The sequence below is a fragment of the Salvelinus sp. IW2-2015 genome, linkage group LG2, assembly GCF_002910315.2.
Source record: "Salvelinus sp. IW2-2015 linkage group LG2, ASM291031v2, whole genome shotgun sequence".
NCBI lineage: Eukaryota > Metazoa > Chordata > Actinopteri > Salmoniformes > Salmonidae > Salvelinus > Salvelinus sp. IW2-2015.
Genome location: NC_036839.1, coordinates 12,841,583 through 12,865,739, shown reverse-complemented (window position 1 = coordinate 12,865,739; position 24,157 = coordinate 12,841,583). Strand labels below are relative to the sequence as shown.

General features: G+C 46.0%; 1 protein-coding gene across 9 annotated transcripts in view; it reads right to left on the bottom strand.

Annotated features, from left to right (window-relative positions):
* The window catches only part of LOC111974551 (plakophilin-4-like), a 119,701-nt gene that overhangs the window by 14,844 nt on the left and 80,700 nt on the right, over positions 1–24,157 (bottom strand). For 5 of the 9 annotated variants that reach the window (XM_024002356.2, XM_024002372.1, XM_024002392.2 and 2 more), the window contains 6 exons: positions 17,374–17,568; positions 14,359–14,569; positions 12,659–12,791; positions 9,108–9,321; positions 3,012–3,195; positions 2,057–2,174 (listed from right to left, as the gene is read on the bottom strand). In XM_024002356.2, the coding sequence (XP_023858124.1) occupies positions 2,057–2,174; positions 3,012–3,195; positions 9,108–9,321; positions 12,659–12,791; positions 14,359–14,569; positions 17,374–17,568 (1,055 nt within the window). Of the gene's footprint in view, positions 1–2,056; positions 2,175–3,011; positions 3,196–9,107; positions 9,322–12,649; positions 12,792–14,358; positions 14,570–17,373; positions 17,569–24,157 lie in introns of all 9 variants that reach the window. The other 4 variants (XM_024002337.2, XM_024002382.2, XM_024002345.1 and 1 more) reach the window with 1 other exon arrangement.

The window sequence follows — 24,157 nt, the reverse complement described above, 5'->3', positions numbered from 1 at the left end:
TGAGGCAGTGAATGAACAATTACTTAGGTTTAAAAATAAGCTCAACTGGACACCTTAATGAGGCAGTGAATGAACAGAGAGAAAGCATGCAGGGCATTCTACGCCATTAAAAAGCTAATTCAAATTGAAATACCTATTAAATTTGGCTAAAACAAATTGAATATGTCATTGAACCAATTGCACTTTATGGCAGCGAGGTGTGGTGTCCACTTGCAAAACAAGATTTCATCATATGGGACAAACACCCCATTGAAACCCTGCATGCTGAGTTCTGTAAGATTATCCTACATGTCCAGAAGAAAAACTACAAACAATGCATGCAGGGCAGAATTAGGCAAAAATCCACTAATAATAAAAACTCAAAAAAGAGCAATTAAGTTTTGGAAACATCTAAAATACAGTGACCCCCTCTCATATCATTACCAAGCCCTGCAATGCCAAGAGCTGAGCAAAAAAAAAGAGTCCCCTCATCCAGCTGTTCCTGTGGCTGAGTTCAAAAACCTGTTCTACTAACACACTGAAGCCTCAGGACCAGAACATCCAATTAATCAGGATAAACCAAATTACAACTCAGTCAAAACTAAACTATATTGCTTATTGGGAAACACATGCACAAACACAAAGCAAAATGCAGTGCTATCTGGCCCTAAATCGACAGTACACTGTGGCGAAATATTTGACCATGGTTACTGATCAAAACCTTAGAAAAACCTTGACAAAGTACAGGCTCAGTGAGCACAGCCTTGCCATTGAGAAGGGTAGACACAGGAAAACCTGGCTCCCTGTAAAGCAAAGGCTGTGCAACCACTGCACAACAGCAGAACCTGAGACGGAGCTGCATTTCCTGACAAAATGTAAAAAATATAAAACAAATTTGAAACGCTTATTCAAGGTTTCAAAGACCTCTCRGATGAGAGTAGGCTACCCGTCCTGTTGGGGGAGGACGCAGAGAGCTGTGGGTTGTCAGCGCACTACATTGCTGCCTGCCATAAGTTGAGGGACTGACAGTGTCTGACAGACCAATCAACCTGCACATGTACTCTACTGTATGCTTATTGTTATTGTTGAATGTATGGTTATTTTGACACTGTTGTCCCGTCGACAATTTTGATTCTCATTTWKWWWWATTATATTGTAAATATCCAAAATAAGCTTTGGCAATATGTACATTGTTACGTCATGCCAATAAAGCAAATTGAATTGAATGGAATAGAGATAGAGTGAGAGAGAGAGACAGAGTGAGAGAGAGAGGAGAGAGTGAGAATAGAGATAGAGTAAGAGAGAGAAAGAGAGCGACAGAGAGAGAGAAGGGGGAGGGGAGAGATCTCAATCAGCACACTATACAGCATAAGAGGTTTGTTCCAGTGAAATAGTGATCAATAAGCCAGGCAAGCCGCTCTTGTGAGTGAGTGAGTGAGTGAGTGAGTGAGTGAGTGAGTGAGTGAGTGAGTGAGTGAGTGAGTGAGTGAGTGACTGAGTGACTGAGTGAGTGACTGAGTGACTGAGTGAGATGTGCAGGCCTGGTGTTATCTGTAGCAGTGTAAATTAATTAGGTATGAGAGCCACACTGTGTTAACAGATTAAAGTGTCTCCACTTAGAAAGGGAGATCTGGGCTCTGACAAATGGGTTTAATTCTTTACTGTTTGATGCCCATTCAGTGGTATTTGTTCAGTAGATCACTGTGGTAATAAATGCACAGWGCGCATCCCAAATGGCACCCTATTRCCTTTACTACAGTGCACTACTTTTGACCAGGACGCATAGGGAACAGGGTGTCATTTGGGACACAAAAATCAAAGAGGGAACATTTGTAGGGGAAATAATTAACCGGAACAGCTGGCAGTCTATGAACTGTAATTGCGTGCTATTAACATTGTACACATATGGGTTGATAAAAGGCCTTCCCAATCAAGTTAGTGAGCTGTGCAAGGAGATGAGTGAGAAACGATCGAATCATTCGAAACCGGTAGGGTAGGTGTTGCCCTTAACCCCTACAGCTGCCTGCCATTGTGTGACCGTGTGTGTGTGTGTGCGTGCGTGTGTTTGTGCACAGACCTTGCTGTCGAAGTCCGAGGTGTTGACACAGGCCTTGATGACGTAGAGTAAAGAGTCCACCAGTCCCTCACAGGAACGCATCTGTTTTCTAGCCTCCTCCCCCGCCGAGCTCAGGTTCCTTTGAAACACACACTTTTCAGGACTTCTGGACACAGACATATGGCCCTACAGCACATACAAACACCCAAATAAATCACACACAAAGACAGGCACTGCAACGTACACAAACAGCCACGTAAAAATAGGAAAGWCTGAGTCCCAAACGGCACCCTATTACCCATTTAGTACACTGCTTTCAACAAGGCCCCAAAGGCCTTTGGTCAAAAGTAGCGCACTGTAAAAGGGAACAGGGTACCATTTGGGAAGCAGATGAAACAGTGTTTGTGTTTGTTCCCATAGCGCGACYCTGGCGTGTGTTGTGGGGTTTACTTGCTCCGTCCCATCCATAATGGATTAGGCTCTCTGGTTGGCCTGGGCTATGCCATTACGAGTGTTTTTGAGCGGGGGAAATGAGAGCCTAGCCAAGTGTGCTCAGAGACACCGTCACCAATTAGAGACTAAACTTCTAGCAGCTGCCCAAATAGGAACCTACTCCCTACTTTTGACCAGGGCCCATAAGGGAGCCATTTGGGATACATACATTGCCTTCAAAACGAGGGCCCTGGCAGGGTGGCTGGAGAGCGAGAGTAACCTTTACTACYGCTGGGTTGCACAGTGATTATACTGACTGGGCAACCATAACATAARACCCATCAACTCCTTGCATTATGGGTGGGTTGATCAACGGCCACTGTATTGAATCTGTAAGTACACAGTCTTCTAATTCTGTGTATTTTGTTTGTACATTTTCTTTACCACACTAAATACAGTCATAGATTACCAGACAATGCTTTATTTGCAGTAGCTTTAAACATCCAGAAGGGGGTGGTAGCATAAAGCTCAAAATCTCCATTACCTCAGACAGCCACTTGTGTTCCTCAGGACCAGAGACGAGTGGAACTTGAGTTTGTGGTCCTCGTCGAATGTCGAGCTGCTCCACCCGGAATGGGGTATGATCACAGTGTTGGTCAGAGTAGTTAAGGCATCCCGAATGATTGTCATCTTGACGGAATCACAGGAGGACAGGTTCCACAGCACCCCTGCAGAGAAGACGGAGGAACGGGAGGGGGGGGACATGTTAGAGAGAGAGACAGGGCCACAAACTCCTGGTTGTGTCAGCTGTCATGTGCAGTTAGGCTAGCCCCACAGAGCTGCCGAGGACCAGGGCTTTTTTTATAGCTCAGCACACACACACACACANACGTTAGAGAGAGAGAGACGGGCCCACAAACCCCTGGTTGTGTCAGCTGTCGTGTGCAGTTAGGCTAGCCCTCCAGAGCTGCCAAGATCCAGGCCTTTTTATAGCTCAGTACCACACAGAGAGAAGAGAGGATCAGAGGAAAAATAATAGCCCTCAATAACAAATGAAAGCCATCCGCCAGCAGAACAGAGACGTCGGGCATCCGTATCAAATAGGATCTTAAAGCGCTTTAGATATCCTCAAGGCAAGTGAGGAATAAATTTTCTCTTGAGATGAACACAAGACACCACAAGATACTGGCTCAACGCATCATCTGGATAATGCAACATGTCTCCCGATATCCTGTAATAATTGTATTAGTTTCAAATGTACTTATGGTATCCAGTAATAGTCCTAGTAAAATTTGCGATGGAGGCGCCCTTTGATTCTGCATCTGCTCCAGATTAACCAGCGTGGAGCACGTTCTTTTAATCAGATGGCTGTTCCTGGAAGCAGAAAACACAGGCTGATTTCTAGAGGGCTGCAGCTCAGCTCCTGTCTAACCACAGAGAGAGAGAGAGACCCATAGAATGTGTCCCAAATAGGATCCTTTTCCTTATTTAAACGCGCTACTTTTAATGGCACCCTATTCCCTATGTAATGCACTACTTCTGACCAGATCCCTATGGGCCCTGGTCAAAAGCAGTGCACTATACAGGGAATAGGGTGCCACTTAGGAAGCACCCATAGTTACTACCTCTAAGACTGCAGGCACAGCAGAGGAGATCTAACTACACCCCACTGACTGGCTGAACTCTTTGGATGTGTGAGGATAGGAAAGCATGGGATGGGAGTGATGCCTGGTGTGTGTGTGTGTGTGTGTGTGTGTGATCTTCGTCGCTTCCTTGAGCTCTCCTCTATCCACCACAGTGTTTATGTATCCTAGCCACTGTTTGTTTTCTCTCCAATTAAACCAATGGAGGTCATCACACCCATTACTAGAGCCCAAGGGCAATTCCTAAAGAGTATGCCAGCAAGGCATAACAGACAGCCGGGTATCCCTATCCGTGGAGTTACCCGGTTCAATACAAGGTCCATTCACACTTTTATGAAATAACGGCAATAATAACCTTACAGCAGTTACTATCACGGGGGTCCAAAACCGTCCGATTTCACGRCTTCATTTCAACAAGAATAGAAAGGACAAATTCACAGCTTGGCCCGAGCGACCCATGAAAGCGTCTCTCCGGGGTTAACATTCAGCCGATGAAGCCTCTTATCTGCTCCCGCCAGCGCCGTGTGAGGCTGCATACCGAAGCTGTAACATCACCTCAGCTATAACGTGTATTCTCAGGCCCGGGAATTTATTTAAATCCAACCCCTCTGCGGTGATTTAGCACCGTTCTCTACTGGCTTAGCCTTTAGCTTCGTGTTGCCTTGGCTTTCTTCGATGGCGAACTCCCTTCGAGAACGCCCTCGGGATGAGAGCCTCGTAATGTAGTGATAATGCACGTACGTGCGCACACACGCGGCTYGAATAAAGCACCCAGGCAAACTGAAATGGTCCAGGTCTGTCTCCCTAGCCATCAACCCCCCCACCCTCAGCTCCTCCTCATCGCCCCCTAAAGCTCTACTTGAAGAAACGGCTAACAGCCTTTAAACTGGTCCTGTTCTGCAGTCTTCTGAAACTTGGGATAAATCTGCAGCAGAGTCCAGGGAGGTGTGACTGACAGTTGTCTCTATAAAGCCCAGCGATTCCCATGTGTCACATTTGAGAGTCTGATGGAACCGCCTGTGTGAATTGTGCACGGAGGCTTGATCTCTCAGCTTGATCTGGGCTCAGTTCTATATACTGTATGTATACCAGTGGAGGRTGCTGAGGTGAGGACGGCTCATAATAATAGCAGGAACCGAGCAAATGGAATGGCAACAAACGCATGGAAACCTTATGTTCTGATGTATTTGATACCGTTCCACTCCAGCCTTTACCACGAGCCCAATTAAGGAGGCGCCAATTAAGGTGGCGCCAACCTCCTGTGATGGATATGTTAGCCAGGCACGGGAACACTAACGTAAACTAACGCCAGAGCTGGAGAGGCAATACGCTGTGACACAGGAACCAATCATCTGCCTTCGGATCGATCCTCGAAAGACATATCATTTGACTGTGGCCTAGATTTATAAAGTTAGGGAGTGTGTGTGTGTGTGTGTGTAAGAAAGAAAGAGAGTGTATGTGCACTTGTTTGTGTGAAAGAGAGAGCGATGGGGGAGGGGAGTGTTTGTGTGTCTCTCATAGCTTGGGAAGCAGTGATCCGGCTAAAGGGCTCCATTCCGCCCCATAATGAAATCTCCACTGAGCTTGTTATTCAGTTACTGTCTGCAGGAATGAGGTGCTGAAGCCAGGACAGCCATTATAGTACCCTGGGCTTGAGCTGGCGTGGCTTAGACGTTTAGCCGCTACTGATTGGCCAGAGTAACGGTGCGGTGGGTGTGGTCGGGTATTAACAGGCTCCGAATTGGGTGGATTAATGTGCGTAGATCAGGCATTAGTTGGCTCTGAGAGCGAGAGATTTAGAGGGGCATGTGTTGGCGTGCTGTGGAGCTGGTATGAGCGTGCAGATCTATTGCAATGCCAGACCCAGCAGTATCAATAATCAGATGAAGTGGGGGAGGGGTTGGATAGCGGTTCCTAAGAGGCTGGGGGCCATATGTTGACCTGGCCCTGAATCCAAAATGCCACCCTATCCCTACAGAGCGTACTACTTTTGAACACGGCCCATAGTGAATAGGGTGCCATTTGGGACAGTCCTGTCTCTGGTCAAAGCCCAGGGCTTGCTCTAACATGCACAATCAAAAATCAAGACTAGTTCTGATAGGGTTCTTCTCCTAGGCCAGTGGGGGGCAGAGGAGAGGGGTGGTTAGTACTACGAGTTTAGTTGTCCCCCAGTCCGTAGGGTGTGGCTGACCACTACAGTATAACTGTGTGCCTGAAGCCTCAGTGTATTTCTACAGCGGCTGCAGGGTGAGCTAGGTGACAATCTGTATTCTGCCCTACATCTGAGGAAATAGATGCTTTGCAGCAGCTCCAGTGTGCCTTCCTTGATGAGCTCTGTTCAATTTCAAAAAAAGGAACACTGACCAGAGATGAGCACAGTGGGGCAGWTTTCCTCAACAGCACGCTGGAAACACACACAACACAAGGTTAGGCTTGTAGCTAACTGTCTCCTGAACTCCTACACGTAGGTACTTCTATTCAAGGGGAGCCACGCCAACATAGAAACGCAGGAGCACAGATTCCACACATGCACAGTAATGTAATATAATGTACTGTAATTTTGTTCCGTCCCAGGTTGTGTGTGTGTGTGTGTGTGTGTGTGTGTGTGTGTACCGCTGCTCTCGGGGTAGGCAGTCATTGTAAAATAAGAATTTATTCTTAACTGACTTACCTAGTTAAATAAATATTTGCGACAGCAATGATAACAGTGGGGTCACATACGGATAGACAGTGTGTTCTAGGACAGGGACGTTGTGTTGTGGTGTGTGTGTGTGTGTGTGTGTGTGTTGTGGTGTGTGGGGTGTGGTGGTGTGTGTGTGTGTGTGTGTGTGTGTGTGTGTGTGTATATATATAGAGAGAGAGGCTGTAATGACACAGTTCAGGGCCAAGCTGGTCCGTCCATAGGGGCCAGGTGACACCTGTACTGCCACTGGGGTGACGACAACCAGGGGAGGCCTGTCCCTTTGATCTCAAAGGCCTTTTGAGGACAAGGCAATAACCACAACAGCTGCTATGGGAATCAGGGACCAGGGCTAGATTGCTTCACACGTCCCCACAAAATGACCCCCTGACCTGGGTAGAAAAAAGAAGAGAGGGGGCTCCTCCTGCTACCATAGTGGCTCACATGGAGCACAGCTGATGATCCCACTGGAATAAAGGACCACTGACATCCCGGGGAGTAGAATAAACATATCCTGCCAGTAAAGCTCAGAGGTGGGCAGGCTGAGTGCACTCTGGTACTCTTTACCATACAGTATATGGCTCTTTTCAAGGGTAGAAATATGTCAGAGGGGTGTTGGTGAGAAAATGCACCCCAAATGGCACCCATATGGTTCAGGTCCAAAGTAGTGCACTAAATAGGGGACCATTTGGGACGCATCCTAAGTCTTGTCAGTCCCAATTAGCCCATTGGCTTTGGTGTGATCACCGACCTTCTTTAATTGCATGGTATTCTGGGTCCTCAACTGCCAATTAGCCGTTTATTTTTTTTATACACACAGTCGTAAGAAGTACTCACAACACWTCAAAGCAATTTAGTCCAAGATTTGTACGACACACATCTGCATTGAACTGGCCTCCCGTTTGAATGACAATGGATTAGACTGCCTAGAAGTGACCGCAATGCCAGTGATTCCATCCCCCATACTCCCTTCTGTTATAGACTGCATGTGGCTCTGATTCGTTAGTTCCTTAATTCACCCCATCAGCAAAGATTTTTCATAACTAACCCAAGATAGACCACAGCCTGTCATTTGGGAGCACATTAATCATAATCGGCAGAAAAAGCAAGCAGGTGGGCAGAGCCAAGCACGAGATCCTATTGGCGCGTTCTAGCATGTATTTGCGTATTTCCATTAGGGACCGCCTACTCTGTGTGCAATAACTCAATTCGCCCTTCAACTCGTAGACAACACAATATTTAGAAACTTTGCAATAGGGTAAAGTCTACAAAAAAAAGTTAGTCCACTCTGAAAACTGTATTGAGATCAGACGTTTCATCGATGAGAACATTTGCAGAACGTCGGACAAAATCTCTCTCGGTACCATCTTCTCCCACTGCGCTTCCTCTCATCYCCATTTGGTGGTGAGTGGAAATGCCAATCGGATGCTTCAGATTTATACATTCGTGAAACATGTTTTCAGTGCCGAGGAGACCCTGAGAACAACTGGCTCTTCGTTCACCGTGCTTGGAGAAAAACCAAAACAAACACCAACTTGATTGACACGAGACCCGAGCCACATCTCCACTTCACTTCGACAACTACAGAAAGGAGCAATTGGATTCTGCACTGTGCTTGTTCTCTCTGTGTATTGACAGGCTGGTGGAACCATTACACTGTAACCTGAGGTAGAGTCAGAGCTAGTCAGAGTAGAGAGTAGAGCATGGAGCTGAGCTGTACACAAACAGCTGATTCAGTCACCTTGGCAAATGGCACCCTATTCCCCATGGGTCCTGGTCAAAAGTAGTGRGGCATATAGGGAATAGGGTGCCATTTGGGAAGTGGTTCATGTGTATTCTGGTCTGGTCCTGACCAGTTTTCCCCTAGTATCTGTCATTCAACTCAGGGGATTGGAGTTCCTCACATCCAGTGACTAATGCCAAACGACTGACGAAGCGGACTGGCAGGCTGGCGAGAAGATTAATAATTGAACAGCTCTACTTTAGGTTGTGTAGTAATGTTCCTGTCCCACAAAAACCCTGTAGTGGAACTCCAGTGGATGTGATTTGGGCAAACGTCACTGAATAATGGATGAGTGAAATAATGTGGAACTGTGACCACTGAATACGCCAGAGGGCAGAGAAAGAGAGAGYGAGAGAATAGCACACAGAGCCGTGGTGTGGAAAGGCACGGTCCGTGGAGTTCCAGGGTTAAAAAGGCTATTTTAAATAAACGCTGCTTTCTTACCCAGAAAAATCAGGGAAAAAACAAGACAGAGTGAATTCACCAACGCGCACACACACTGAATGCACCACGCGGACACASTCTCTCTCTTACCCGTGACCAGCTCTCTCACTTCAGCGTCTATAGTCTTCCTCAGCAGTCTGAGCAGAGCGGGGACGCCACCTGCGTTTCTCACGGCCACCTTGTTGTCGTCCGTAGCTTTCCCGTAGACCAGGTTCCTCAGAGCTCCACAGGCATTCCTCTGGACCTCCAGTGTTTTGTGGTCTAACAGGTCCACCAGGTGTTTGATTCCCCCTAGACGGCACACCTAGAGGGTGTGGAGAGTCATCAAGAAGGCCTTGGGCATAACTCATTGGTTTGTGCAGTAAAACACCACGAGAATGAAAAACGGTGAGGACAGAGATTCACTCATGCAGGATCAATATCACAAATATTTTATGAGGAACTGAACATGGATTGAGCAGGAACGTGTAGTGACTATGTTCTGAGTTAGGCTCTGACAACATAAATCTCTGACAACATAAATCTCTGACAACATAAATCTGGGCTTTGTATTTATTCATGTAAGGGATGCGGAGAATAGATACCAATGGCTTTCTTTATAACAGATGAAAGACACATTGAAAATGTAATGCATATCTTCAGCGATCGCATACAATGCCTAAACTATACACTGAGTATACCTAACTTTAGGAACACCTTCTRAATACTAAGTTGCACCCACCCTTTTGTCCCCAGAGCAGGCTCAATTCATCGGGACATGGCCTCTACAAGGTGTCGAAAGCGCTCCACAGGGATGCTGGCGCATGTTGACTCCAATGTTTCCCACAGTTGTGTCAAGTTGGCTGGATGTCCTTTAGGTGGTGGACCATTCCTGATACACCCGGGAAACTGTTGAGCATGAAAAACCCAGCATGGTTGCAGTTCTTGACAAACTGGTGCGCCTGGCACCTACTACCATACTCCATTCAAAGGCACTTACATTTTTTTGTCTTGCCCATACACCCTCTGAATGGCACACATACACAATCCATGTCTCAATTGTCTCAAGGCTTAAAAGTCCTTTGACCAGTCTCCTCCCCTTCAGCTACACAAAAAAAAATGGATTTAACAAGTTACATCAATAAGGGATCATAGCTTTCATCTGGTCAGTCTATGTTATGGAAAGAGCAGGTGTTGTTAATGTTTTGTATGCTCAGTGAAGCCCCTACTGATCTTAAGAGATCAGCTTTTCCAGCTGACGACTCCGGCGACAGTACCAGCACCCTGTGGAGCTGTGAAATTCCAGAGGGAGCTGGAGTGGAATGGAGTGGCCACCCCAGCACAGCCAGGGAGAGAAAGAGAGAGCCTCTGCAGCAGCATAGTCCTCTCAAAGCCTGGGTGAATCTCAATTGCATTTCCTTGATTCCTCACATCCTCTCTCATTGCATCTCAAAATGCATTGCAGGAAAATATCTGAGGTTCCTCCAATGAGTTATGAGAAGGAGATGAGAAGGGAGGACATGAGGAATCAAATAAATACAATTGAGATTCAGCCCTAGGGTTGTTACGGTGACCGTAATATTTGTAAAAATATTGTAAATATTTCAAAAAAAACTGTTTTCACTTTGTCATTATGGGGTATTGTGCATAAAAATAAATGCTATCCATTTTAGAGGCTGTATAAGGCTGTATAAGGCTGTAACGTAACAGAATGTGGATGGGAAGGGGTCTGAATACTTCCCAATGGGTTTGGGAGAGGCGAAGGTCGAGTCACGCATCCTCTGAAATATGACCTGCCAAACCGTGCTTCTTAACACCCATCCACTTAACCCAGAAGCCAGCTGCACCAATGTGTCGGAGGAAACACCGCCCAACTGGCGACCAAAGTCAGCCTGCAGGCGCCAGGTCTGCCACAAGGAGTCACTAGAGTGCAATGAGCCAAGTAAAGCCCTCCGGTCAAACCCTTCCATAACCCGGACAACGCTGGGCCAATTGTGCGCCGCCCTATGGGACTCTCGGTCACATCCGGTTGTGATACAGCCTGGGATCAAACCCACTGCGACGCTACGCTACGCTATTCGGAAGGCCTGAGACAGGTTCAGGATAATCGTCCATTCTAAATCTAAACAAATTTCACACATACAGAATATTATTTAGTACATGTAAAAACAAGATTAAATTAAGAATAGTCTGATGGGTGACAATATTATCACTTGTGAATGATGCCCAGCGTGCACAGTAAGGCAAGAAACAGCGCATTCCTTTTGTTTTTGCGACTTTTTCCAAATCGTAGTCGCACACCTCATGTAGCCTCAAGGTTTGTATCACAACTAAAATTAAGCCTAACTGGCATATATAGGCGGCGAGAGAGTTTCAAGTTTGGGGGAAGATAATTCTCACCTTTAAAACGCAGCTATATAATAAAAGCATTACATGCATAAATCGCATTTCCGGTCACCTTTTGAGAACAGTGTTTTCCCGCTAATTGATTGCATGTTGGAACATTTGCGCTTATAGCCTACTGCCGTGTGTGTTCTGATCTGTTGCATCAGCCTCATTGCTTTTTTATTTTTTAATAGTTTGATGCGAGTGGTTGTATTCATTTGGGATCTATCACATCCCACAACTGTCCTAGAGTTTGTTTTGAATATTTACTCTCGCACAGTAGGACAAGTTGACCAACTTCTGTACTCCGGGGGATAGGAGATTGACATACTGTAGGCTAGTGCTTTTGCTGTTAGGCCTACTCATCTTGTTGGCTGAGTAAAATGGGACAGTTCTTCTAGCATCTTCAATATGCGCCTCGGAATTCGATAAGGACGCGCACAGTTGCGTCCCCGATGTGTCGGTCTTCACTTGTAGCCTACTTCGGGGCTAAATTGCCTGTGAGAAGGACTTGATCACGTGAGGGGCATTGGCTAATAAGAATTGAGATATCTGAAAGAGCCATGTGAGTGAGAGGTGCTTCGGAGCATGGCGATTGGCAGCCGGGAGAAGGGAATTATAATTATTATATTCAGCCCGAGGGCACATTGGGCCACTTTGGTCGCAAGGCATGGATTGATTTATGGGGCATTACGTCCACACAAGGGGGATGCCGCCGGGAAATTCGAGGCTTGGTGAAAATATTATCAAGTGCTTGTCGAATTGCGAATGAAAGACTGATGAAGTGTGTGCAGCCTGCACAAGAAACAACGCAGAACTCATGCCTTTCATGCAACTTCGCATCATGCAGCCTTAGAATGTATTCAAAATGAAAACATATAGCCCAACGTTTGTATCACAACTAAAGTTGCATAAATATCCCTAAACTAAGCATATTGGAGGACCTGTTTCTTCGTTAACCGCTCAACACAGAACAGCCGCATGTACGCACCACGTCGGAAATCGTTTGGAGAAAATAGCCTTTCTATTTTACTCAGCTATGTTCAATCGTATTCTTCATGCTATAAAATAATATAAAATAATGCCAAATCTTGTCTGCTAAATGAACTAGTGTAGCCCACAGCCATATGGCATAGCCAGATCAGGACCTAACATAAGGATAATTCAGAGTATGCTATTCTGTTCTTCTGAAATAGACTACATTGGGCAGCACATCACAGTGATTTGCATGCTGGGGACTAACGAAGGATCTGGGGCGCAGTGCGTACGTAATGTACCTCCGCCTTGACTCGATTATCTCCGAAGCACAGGTGCTGCAGGTATGCGGCGGCATTGGCCTGCACCGAGGGGAACTGGTGCTGCAGCATATGAATGACCTCAGGCAGCTCGGGGTCACGCCAGGCAAACTCCCTGGAACACAGACAGAGAGATATCAGACACACACGCACAGAGACACACACAAATCAGTACAACGTCAGCACACAACAACTATCCACCCACTGTCCACAGGGCTGMGGCACACGGCTATACGTTTCAAGCCCAGGAAATGACATTGACATCTATTACACTGCAGGATTGTTGCTTTTCTCCCAATATATAAAAGGATAAGATTTCACTCCGGTTTCATTTGTAAGTCTTGCCTTTTGGAGAGTCACTGCGATGAGCTTCTCCTGATTCATGAGGCGTCATTGAATCTGTCTAAAAAGACGTCGACTAGAATGAATGACCTTTGTGACGAGAAAAGCGTAGATATTACCAAGTCTGCGACTGGTTCAGAACTTGTATTTATCTCTGACCGCCAAAAACTCTTCTGAAAAGAAGAGGAAATGAGAAAGTAGCAAGGTGGGGTGCACGTCCACATTCTGACAGAATTGGCTGTGTTGATGTGTGGTGTCGGCTGTAACGCGCCAGCCCTTGCCTCAGCGTGTTACATGAAGCAAGATGCCAGTCCAATCAAATCAAAAATTCAATTTTCTTCTAAATTACCTCGGGGACACAAACAGTTGATACCATCACCACTGCTACATGTCATCCGTTTGGCAGTAGAGACCCAGTTGATGAGACCCTACTTTTCTTAGTACAGGTGCTTTTAGGCCTGCCTCTGGATTGTGACCCAAATGGCACCCTACTCCCTTTATAGTGCACTACTTTGACCAGGGCCCATAGCCACTATATAGGGGAGAGTCAGGAGACACCCTGGGTCTGAGCATGGTCTGCAGTGTAGAGCAGGCAGGGAGGGAGGCCTGCTGTCACCCTCTCAGCTAGAGCAGGACTCCGGGTGTGAACAGCACTCCCAAGGTCAGGGGTTTAGCGCTCCGGGTCCAAAAACTCYGCCATGCTTACAAAGTACACACGCCTCTGTAGCAAGAGCAGACGCAGCAGTTCACTGAATCAGGGGATCCTTTGTAGAGTGGTCCGTCTAGCCATGTACAGATGTAAGACCTTCATTTGACCACTCGTTGCTGAGATTTGTGCAGGAAATGAAAACTTGTAGTGTATTCAAGGTTTTCCACTTAAAAATGTTACTTGATTTGCCAAAACAAAAKATTTATCAACTCCTACAAAAAAAACATCCATTAATTATAATCCACATAATTCACATTTCCTGTTGCTGCAGGATTATTTTCCTGCTGTAGCAAACTAGCTCAAATGAAGGTCCTACATCTGTATCTTAATGGCTAAGGCTCTGGACAGCTGCCCAGGGGGCTGTGTGTGAATAGTAACACTACTGTTGACCCAGCAGTATATACGGTAGTAGCCCCGTAAGCAAGGTTAGAAGCACTGTTAAGACCCAGTAGATGACAAGGGAGGGATGAATTAGTCATGACCAAACAGCTCAAAACAGGGAGGGATCTGTCCGAATTCATCCAATAAGAAACGGATGTTTCCGTTTCACGTTGCAAAGTGTTGCTAAGGTGTGGACTAATGACAACGGCCCAGCGCTTGTAGCCTAGTGGCTTAGAGCCCAGTGCTTTACCTCGGGTCCTTCTGGATGCTGTCTATGGAGGGCGAGCGGGTGGCCCCGTCATCCATGACGACCGGCTGCCTGACGTAGTTGCCCTCGGAGGGCCGGTACTGAGCCAAGCGGTAGGGCTCTGAGTACGTGGCCGCCGTGTTCAGAGCGTAGTTGCTTCTTTGGTACGTCATGGCACTACGCTGGCTGGAGGTCCTCTGGAGGGTCCCCACGCCTGAGAGACCAACGAAAAACAATTCAGATTGATATTGAACGAGACAAGTACACAGCAGCTACCAGACCTAGACTCATCTACAACTCCCTGGGCTAGTGAAGATTAAAACCTTTTTTCAAACCTTTTTCACCTCAGAAAATGTGTCCGAAACGGCACCACTTTTCTCTTTTAATGGCGCACTACTTTTGACCATGGCACATAGGGCTCTGGTTAAAAGTAGTGCCCTCTAAGGAATAGGGTGCCATTTGGGACACACGTGTGCTAACCGGAGCTGAAAACACTAGGCTTTTTGACTCGCACACACCATTTCTTCCAATCTGGATRCACTTAATGAAAGAGGGTAAAATGGTGCTCCCATGATTCCACACTACTCCTCCTTCAAAAAGGGACCGTTTTGTTGTTGTCGTTTCGTTCATTAATGAGGTAGGATTGAGCAAGCCAGATCCTGCAGGTTTTTTCACAGGGCTAGTCTGCCTTGTAGTAGGTGATCCAGCAACACTCCTCATCTCTCTCTCCTCTCCTCCCTCTCTCCTGTCTGCTTCAGTGTGGCCTGAGGCCAGTGAGCCCTGGCTGTGTCCGACACAGGAATAGACACACAGTCCTCCCTCTTTAGGTGAAACAGCGTCAGTGCTAAGCTAACACACCAACAGGATATCCTTCCATCCAGGCCAGGGTAAATATTTAGTCTGTCAGAATTTTAACTGTGTCATCGTCCTTAAACAATGTCTATTTTTCTGCCCCTCTCCCCTCCTTGCATTGTCATATTGTGACCTAGTTTCTAGCACAATATGCCCTACATACTCTCACACACACACACACACACACACACACACACACACACACACACACACACACACACACACACACACACACACACCTTCCTGCTCCGAACAAACAGAGCAGAGACCATGTGACTGCTGCTCTCCGGTCAGATCTCTATCCTGCCATCCTGCAGGGACTGGGACTGCACACACACATAGTCCCTCCTACAAGAATCAAGACGTCAACTTGAAGCTGCCCTCCAAAAATAGATATATTTTTACATCAATACCTCTCTCTATTTGGCAGTTCATAGGCCAGTTCTGTGATATCATGATGACTCGCTACTAAAATCCTCTTTAAAAAAAGCTTAATCCATCTTTAAAATGCCATACCCGAGCTCAGCGACATGCTTTTTCGCAACAGGGATCGATATTTCCATTTAGCATAAAAACCTTGGTTCTCACCCCCCCCCCAAAAAAAATACAGACCACCAGAAATACTGTAGATAAAGAATTTATGGAAAGAGCTGGGGGAAAAGTCCATTAAAATGTAATTTCACACTATAACAAAGAGTGCTTGGGGATCAAATTAGATTTTTTATTTCAAATGATTTTTGGTAAAGACTCCAAACAACCTTTTTTGCCTTCCTCTCAATATAGCTAATCGTTATCTAAGAGCAGTCTTCTGAGCATCAATACCATTTATTACTGAACTTATCAGTCCAGGAGGATCTCAGGTCTGCTGTAAAGAGGATGCTAAATGGCTGTGTGCTGGAGGAGCGATGAGGAGAGAATTCTAACATCCAAACACAGCTGGCCGTGGCTGTGGCTACCTCCCAAATAGAACCCTATTACCTATAAAGTACACTACTTTTGACAAAGGATAGCATTGCCCTACTTTTGGGCCCCGGGCAATCAAAAAGTCAAGCACTAAAAATAGGGAGTAGGGTGCCATTTGGGACGCTGCCTCTGTGTGGACACGCTGCTGTTCCCTGGCCCCTCATCCCTCTTCTCATTATGAGTGTGACACACAGGTAATTGACTCCTTTGTGGCTGGCGTATCAGCCCATGCCTGTCTCCTTCCTCTCCCCTGTCTCAGACCCATCTCTGATGAAGGAGGGAGGAAAGGAGGGCAAGATAGGCAGACTGGCAGGCAGTCTGGCTGGGCTGGATGGCTGTCTGGCTTGGACAAAGTGTTCCCAGGAGAGATCACATAAGAGAGAAAAAGAGAAAGGGGAGGGGAGCGAGCGAGCGAGCAAGCGAGAGCGAGAGACAGTGAGAGAGCGAGAGTGAACGAGAGCAAGAGAGAGAACCTGGGCTAGAGTGGGAAAGGCAGGGGGAGTAGCCATGTAACAGCTATGTTTAAACTATGACGGAGTCATTTTAAATGATTTAAAAGACTGCTCTCTCTCTCTTCAACATCCCCATCTGTTTCTCACTAACGCTGCTGATCAAATCAGCTTATTGATGCCTTGGTTCCATCCTGCTTGCATTAATGTTCTCATCATTAGACATTGAGATGAAGTTAACCTAGGCATTTTGGGAAAGTTTTAGAGAAATCAACAGTTGGAATAAGTAAGAAAGGAATAAGCAGGGAAATCCTCCAACCAGGATTTGTGGTAAACCTGGAAATTTTCAGAAAATTACCTGAATTTTGCAGCCTTAAGATGAAGTGCAGAACAGTGTTTTTCAAACCTCTCCTTGGGCCCACAAGCCGTTCCATGCATTTTAAAGTTCACTATTCAACTCGTCCACTAATCATTAAGCCCTTGAATAGGTGAATCAGGTGAGCTAGGTCGGAGCTACAACTGAATTGTGAAACGTCTGGGAGTCRCCAAGGAGAGGTTTGAAAACCAATTGTGTACAGCAGGGCTGTCAAATTCATTCCATGGAGGGTSTAGTTTCTGCTGGTTTTCGGGTTCCTTACTGAGTGAGCGTAATTCATCAATCGAGTGCAAAGGAGGAGCGAAAACCTGCAGACACTCAGCCCTCCGTGGAACGAGTTTAACACGTGGTGTACAGCATAGCAGTCTAGTGTTCTACCTGACGGACTCCTGTAGATGGCGCTCTGCGAGGAGTTGTTGAGGTCCACTGGGTCGTGGTGGTTGGGGCTACGGTACAGGGGCCCCTGGAAGGTCCTGTCCTCGTAGATGGGCGTGATGTGGCGGTCAGGGGACATGGCTGACCTCAGGTCCTGGCCRAGCTGGCTGTGCTGACTGGCGTACGAGCTCCGCATACCTGAAGGGACAGAAAGCATAAGTCTGCGTCCCGAATGGAAACGTATTCCCGAATTTTAGTGCATTCGTTCTTAACCAGAGKCCATTGGGCCTTGTTCAGAAGTAATGCACTTAATAAGGAATAGGGTGTCATTTGGGACAKAGTATCAGACGGTAGTACAGGCTCAGGGTTAGAGACTGCCACCGGCCTCGTGTGTCTTCCTGTGTGTCACCSCTAATCCCCATTAGCATCACACAGTGACAGTTGCTACACAGCAGCACACACCACAGCTAGCTAGCTAGGGATCAACTGCAATAATTCAGACACGRTCAAATTGCTAGCGAGAGCTCAGAAGAAAAAACGGCATGTTGTCCGTGCTGAAGTTTGACAGTTAAGCTGCTAAAGACTGACTTAATTGAAATGAATTCAGGGCTCATTTCCAATTCTGTGCAACGCTAAGGCAGTAGCTTTATGCGGTTTGTCAAGCCGCACCGCCCCCAGCTCTCTGCTCCGCTCTCTCTTTTAATGATCCAGATTTTTAACCCCCTGCTAGAGCTGCCGCTGTCAACTGTAAGTGCTGTTATTGTAAAGTGGAAACATCTAGGAGCAACAATGGCTCAGCCTCAAAGTGGTAGGCCACACAAGCTCACAGAATGGGACCGGCGAGTGCTGAAGRGCYTAGCGCATAAAAATCATCTGTCCTCGGTTGCAACACTCACTACAGAGTTCCAAACTGCCTCTGGAAACAACGTTGGCAAGATGTTCGTCGGGAGATTCATGAAATGGGTTTCCATAGCCGAGCAGCCGCACACAAGCCTAAGGTCACCATGCACAATGCCAATCGCRGACTGGAGGGGTGTAAAGCTCGCCGCCATTGGACTCTGGAGCAGTGGCAACATGTTCTCTGGAGTGATGAATCATGCTTCACCATCTGGCAGTCTGGCGGACGAATCTGGGTTTGGCAGATGCCAGGAGAACGCTACCTGCCTGAATGAATAGTGCCAACTGTAAAGTTTGGTGGAGGAGGAATAATGGTCTAATGCACAGAGCCCTGACCTCAACCCCATTGAACACCTTTGGGATGGATTGGAACGTCAGTGCCGGACCTCAATAATGCTAATGGCTCAATGGAAGCAAGTCCCCGCAGCAATGTTCCAAAGTCTAGTGGAAATCCTTCCCAGAAGAGTGGAGGCTGTTATCGCAACAAAGGGGGAACAACTCCATATTAAATGCCCATGATTTTGTAACTAGCAGGTGTCCATCTGTAGTGCATCTGTTGTTCTATGTAGTGAATCTGTTATTCAACGCGTTTGTATGGGCTAATAGCAGTAACGCAAAATAAAAACTATTCCATATAGCTTAGTAGAACCACCCCCCCTCTTCTGGCTTAGAGAGGGCTTACACTCTTACGGGTTAATAAGCTCTCTTTGCAGCTCTCAGCTGAAAAAATAACACTTAGCCATATAGACTGTACACAAACCATTAGGAACACCTTCCTAATATTGAGTTGCGTCTCCTTTTGCCCTCAGAACAGCCTCATTCCGTCGGGGCATGGACTCTACAAGGTGTCAAAAGCGTTCCACATTGATGCTGGCCAATGTTGACTCCAATGCTTCCCACAGTTGTGTTAAGTTGGCTGGATGTCCTTTGGGTGGTGGACCACTCTTGATGCACACAGGAAACTGTTGATCATGACACAAATCGGTGCGCCTGGCACCTACTACCATACCCTGTTCAAAGGCACTTCAATATTTTGTCTTGCCCATTTCACCCTTTCAATGGCAAAAATACACAATCCATGTCTCAAAGCTTAAATATCCTTCTTTAACCTGTCTCCTCCTAATTCATCTAAACTGATTGAAGTGGATTTAACAAGTGACATCAATAAGGGATCATAGCTTTGACCTGGATTCACCTGGTCAGTCTATGTCATGGAAAGAGTTTTATACACACTGTATCTCATAGTACCTCTCTGGCCTAGTAGAGGAAACATAGGGAAATATAGGTCAAAGCCTTGACTACTTGTTGAAACCACCCAGCAGTGAATTCAGTATCATTGAGTGCAGGGCCTCCCGAGTGGCGCAGTGGTCTAAGGCGATGCGATGCAGTGCTAGCTGTGCCACTAGAGATCCTGGTTCGATCCAGGCTCTGTCGCAGCCGGCCGCGGCCGGGAGACCTAGCGTCGTCTGGGTTAGGGGAGGGTTTGGCCGGCAGGGAGGTCCTTGTCCCATTGCGCACTAGCGACTCCTGTGGCAGGCCAGTGCGCAGTGCACGCTAACACGGTCGCCAGGTGTACAGTGCTTCCTCCGACACATTGGTGCGGCTGGCTTCCGGGTTAAGCAAGCAGTGTGTCAAGAAGCATTGTGGCTTGGCAGGGTCGTGTTTCGGAGGACGCACGGCTCTCAACCGTCGCCTCTCCCGAGTCCGTACGGGAGTTGCAGCGATGGGACAAGACTAACTACCAGTTGGATACCACAAAACTGGGGGAAATAAAATAATAATAAATTGAGGGCTACACCTGGGTGTGAATCCCAAATGTAGCGCACTATAAAAGGGTGCCATTTGGAACTCGTCTTGACAGGCTAGACGTTGCCTTCCCCATCAGGCTTTGTAGTGAGAGTGAGTGGATATATGGGCCAGTAGAACACACGGCTGAGCCAGCATGTCAGGAGGTGTGTGTGTTTCTGTAAATGGAGGAAAGAAGGGGGGGGGGGTTCTCCTAACCATAAGCTCATTTACCAGGGGGAAGCCTCGATGAGGTCAATCAAATTAGAAATTCACACCAGATGACAACAGTATTTGGGGGAGTCGCAGCCCAGCACGGCTGACTGACGGAGGTCTGGTCGGTCTGGATGTGGAACAATGTCTGCCTGCGTCCCAAATGGCACCTTATTCACTTTATAGTGTACTACTTTTGACCAGGTTCTGGTCCAAAGTAGTGCACTAAATGTGCCATTTGGGACGCATCCTGAGCCTACGGCAGGAAAGCAGCATCTGCCACTACGCATCCAGGCGTATAAATCCAGCCGGCAGTTATTACCGCCGCGGCCGGCCCAAAGCTCACAAGCCTTAGCTCCTAACAGCGTGATACCCTCTGGTCCCCTCTGCTTCAGGGTAACAGATCCCATACACATGGCTCATGTGGATATGTGACCTAACCTTGCATCAATGGGACTCAACTCCCCAGTGCAAGAGAGAGACTGCAGTGGCCAAGTCACTGAGCACTCACTGCATACTTCGCTCACTTCAATAGAGCCCAAACATGATTATTTTGGGCTTAGGTCCAACACCGCTAGGCGAGCTGAGGCTCTCAAGCTGCTCAACACTGTCATGCGTTAATAAGATAAATGAGGGATTCTTATCAGAGTTCAGAACAGCGAAAATGAATAAATAGAAGCGTTTGTCTTTCCGGGGAGAGCTGAAGCCCAGTAAGGCAGCTGTAGGCTGTGTCCCAAATGACACGCCATATGGGTCCTGGTCAAAACTAGCGCTCTAAAAAGGGAATAGGTTGCCATTTGGGACACAGGTATAACCACTCAGCAGCCGTACACTTTCCTACTCTCCCTCAGAAACAGTGCCAAATAAACATGACCTCTGGAGCATCCGCAGCGTGCCGTCAGCTGTTGAGAGAGAGCCAGGGGGGTGCTTCGTCTCTGGGGGGGATGCTTCCGCAAGACCCCGAATAACCACCAGCTTCGCACACTAACTAATGAACAGCTAAATGGCGAGCCAGTGGAGAATAAACCCTATTCAAACAACTTACTGGGGGGACATGATAAGCATAGATAATGTAATCCGCTAAAACTGTAGTTCTCCAGGGGTTAGTAGAAAGGATATTACTACATTAGATCAGACAGGATGTGAAAATAAGCAACTAGTTTCAAAATCAGCGTTGTTTCAACGTAAATTTGTCAACGTATTATGACTTGGAATCTACATGGAAAATACATTGGATTTGAGGGCGAAATATCAGCCAGAGGATTATGGCATCATTGTAACCAATTTTCAACAGATATAAAATATGTTGAATTTGTACCTTTGAAACAATGTCAGATCCCCAACGTTATATCCACTATGAGAAAAAAACTATAGGCTGGGCAGTACCACCTACTGGAGGGGTTGGTCTCAGATCCAGGGTTTGAACCAAGCCCAGCCCTGCTTAGCTTCGACATTTGTCGACATAGCATATTGGTAATAGTCAGTGACTATCGTGAGAATGATTAGAGAGATCTCTTAATAACTAAATATCTTCACTGTTGCTATCGGTCATTCCAAAAGGGTAGGTTTAACAGAGCAAATGAAATGTATTTGGTATTTTATTAGGATCCCCATTAGCTGTTGCAAAAGCAGCAGTTACTCTTCCTGGGGTCCACACAAAACATGAAACATAATACAGAATTACATAATACAGAACATCAATAGACAAGAACAGCTCAAGGACAGAACTACATACATGTTTTTTTAAAGGCACATGTAGCCTACATATCAATGCATACACACACACTATCTAGGTCTAATAGGGGAAAGGCTTTGTGTCACGAGGTGTTGCTTTATCTGTTTTTTGAAACAAGGTTTGCTGTTCATTTGAGCAATATGATATGGAAGGAAGTTCCATGCAATAACGGCTCTATAAAATACTGTACGTTTTCTTGAATTTGTTCTTGATTTGGGGACTGTGAAAAGACCCCTGGTGGCATGTCTGGTGGGATAAGTMTGTGTGTGTCAGAGCTGTGTGTAAGTTGACTATGCAAACAATTTGGGATTTACAACACATTAATGTTTCTTACAGAAAGAAGAAGTGATGCAGTCAGACTCTCCTCAACTCTTAGCCAAGAGAGACTGGCATGCGTATTATTTATATCAGCCCTCTGATTACAATTAAGAGCGAAACATGCCGCTCTGTTCTGGGCRAGCTGCAGCTTAACTAGGTCTTTCCTTGCAYCACTGGACCACACGACTGGACAATAACCAAGATTAGACAAAACTAGAGCCTCCAGAACTTGCTTTTTGGAGTGTGGTGTCAAAAAAGCAGAGCGTCTCTTTATTACGGCTAGARCTCTCCCCATCTTTYCAACCATTGAATCTATATGTTTTGACCTTGACAGTTTACAACCGAAGGTAATGCCAAGTAATTTAGTCTCCTCAATTTGTTCAACAGCTATAACATTCATTACCAGATTCAGCTGAGGTCTAACACTTAAGGAAGTATTTGTACCAAATACAATGCTCTTAGTTTTAGAGATGTTCAGGACCAGTTTATTACTGGCCACCCATTCCAAAACAGACTGCAACTCTTTAAGGGTTTCAGTGTCTTCATTAGCTGTGGTTGCTGATGCGTACATGGTTGAATCAGAAGCATACATGGACACACATGCTTTGTTTAATGCCAGTGTCCAGTGTAAGTCGCTCTGGATAAGAGCGTCTGCTAAATGACTTAAATGTAAATGTAATGTAAATGTGTCCGGTCATTGGTAAAAATAGAAAAGAGTAGAGGGCCTAGAGAGCTGTAACCATACTTTGTAAGTCAAATATTGTCAATGATACTATTTGGGCCTTTATATAGCATTTGCAAAGTCATCAACTTAAACAAGCCCACTGTTCAACGTCTAGTTTTGATTTACATTTTGTTGTCAACTGACGTGAATTCATTGTGAAATCTCCCCCCACCCAACATTTTTAAAAGTTGGGTGAAAAAAATACAAAATTCCCTTAAGTTGATGACATTTTTCWAATCCAAATCAGTTTTCTACATTGATACAACATCCCAGGTTTTTTGTGTGGAAATGACGTGGAAACAACATTGACGCAACCTGTTTTTGCCCAGTGGGAGGGTTCAACAAAAAAAGGACAGCTTTGGTTGATTTCAAATTGAATCAAGTTAATCATTGTCTGATTCACATCTCCACCTCAACCAAAAATCAACTAATCAAAGTTTTAAAAAAATAGAACTAAATCAAAATCAAACGCAAACTTTTTTAAAGTGCATTTAAAGTTTGATTTGATTAGATTTAGTCCTATTCTTTAACTTTGATTTTTGGTTGAGATTTGTTTATTTGGATCTCCATTAGCTTTAGCAGAAGAAGCTGCTACTCTTCCTGGGGGCCACAAAAACACAAAACATGACAAGTAACAAAACACTGATAAGACAAGGTCAGTCAAACAAATTTAAAATACAACAAAAAAATACAAATAATTATAGTGTGTTGGTGAGTGCGTGTCCCCTCACAGTCCCCGTCGTTCCATGAGACGTTTTTAATTGTTTGGTTTTTTTAAAGGTAATTTTGCTTTTTGCTTGAGTAATGGGAGATGGAAGGGAGTTCCATGAGATCATGGCTCTGTATAATACTGTGCGTTGCWGTGAATTCGTTTRGAACCGGAGGACTGTGAAGAGACCCCTGGTGGCATGTCATGTGGGGTATGTATTGGTGTCTGAGTTGGATGTTATTTGATTATGCAGACAATCTGGAAGTTTCATTACAGTAACACTTCTCATTAAAACTAGAAGATAATCAGTTAATCGCTGATCAACACACAACCAGAAAAGACTGGCATGCATGTTGTTGATGTTAGTGCTGTATGTGCAGTTAAGGGCAAGGCGTGTTTTGAGCCA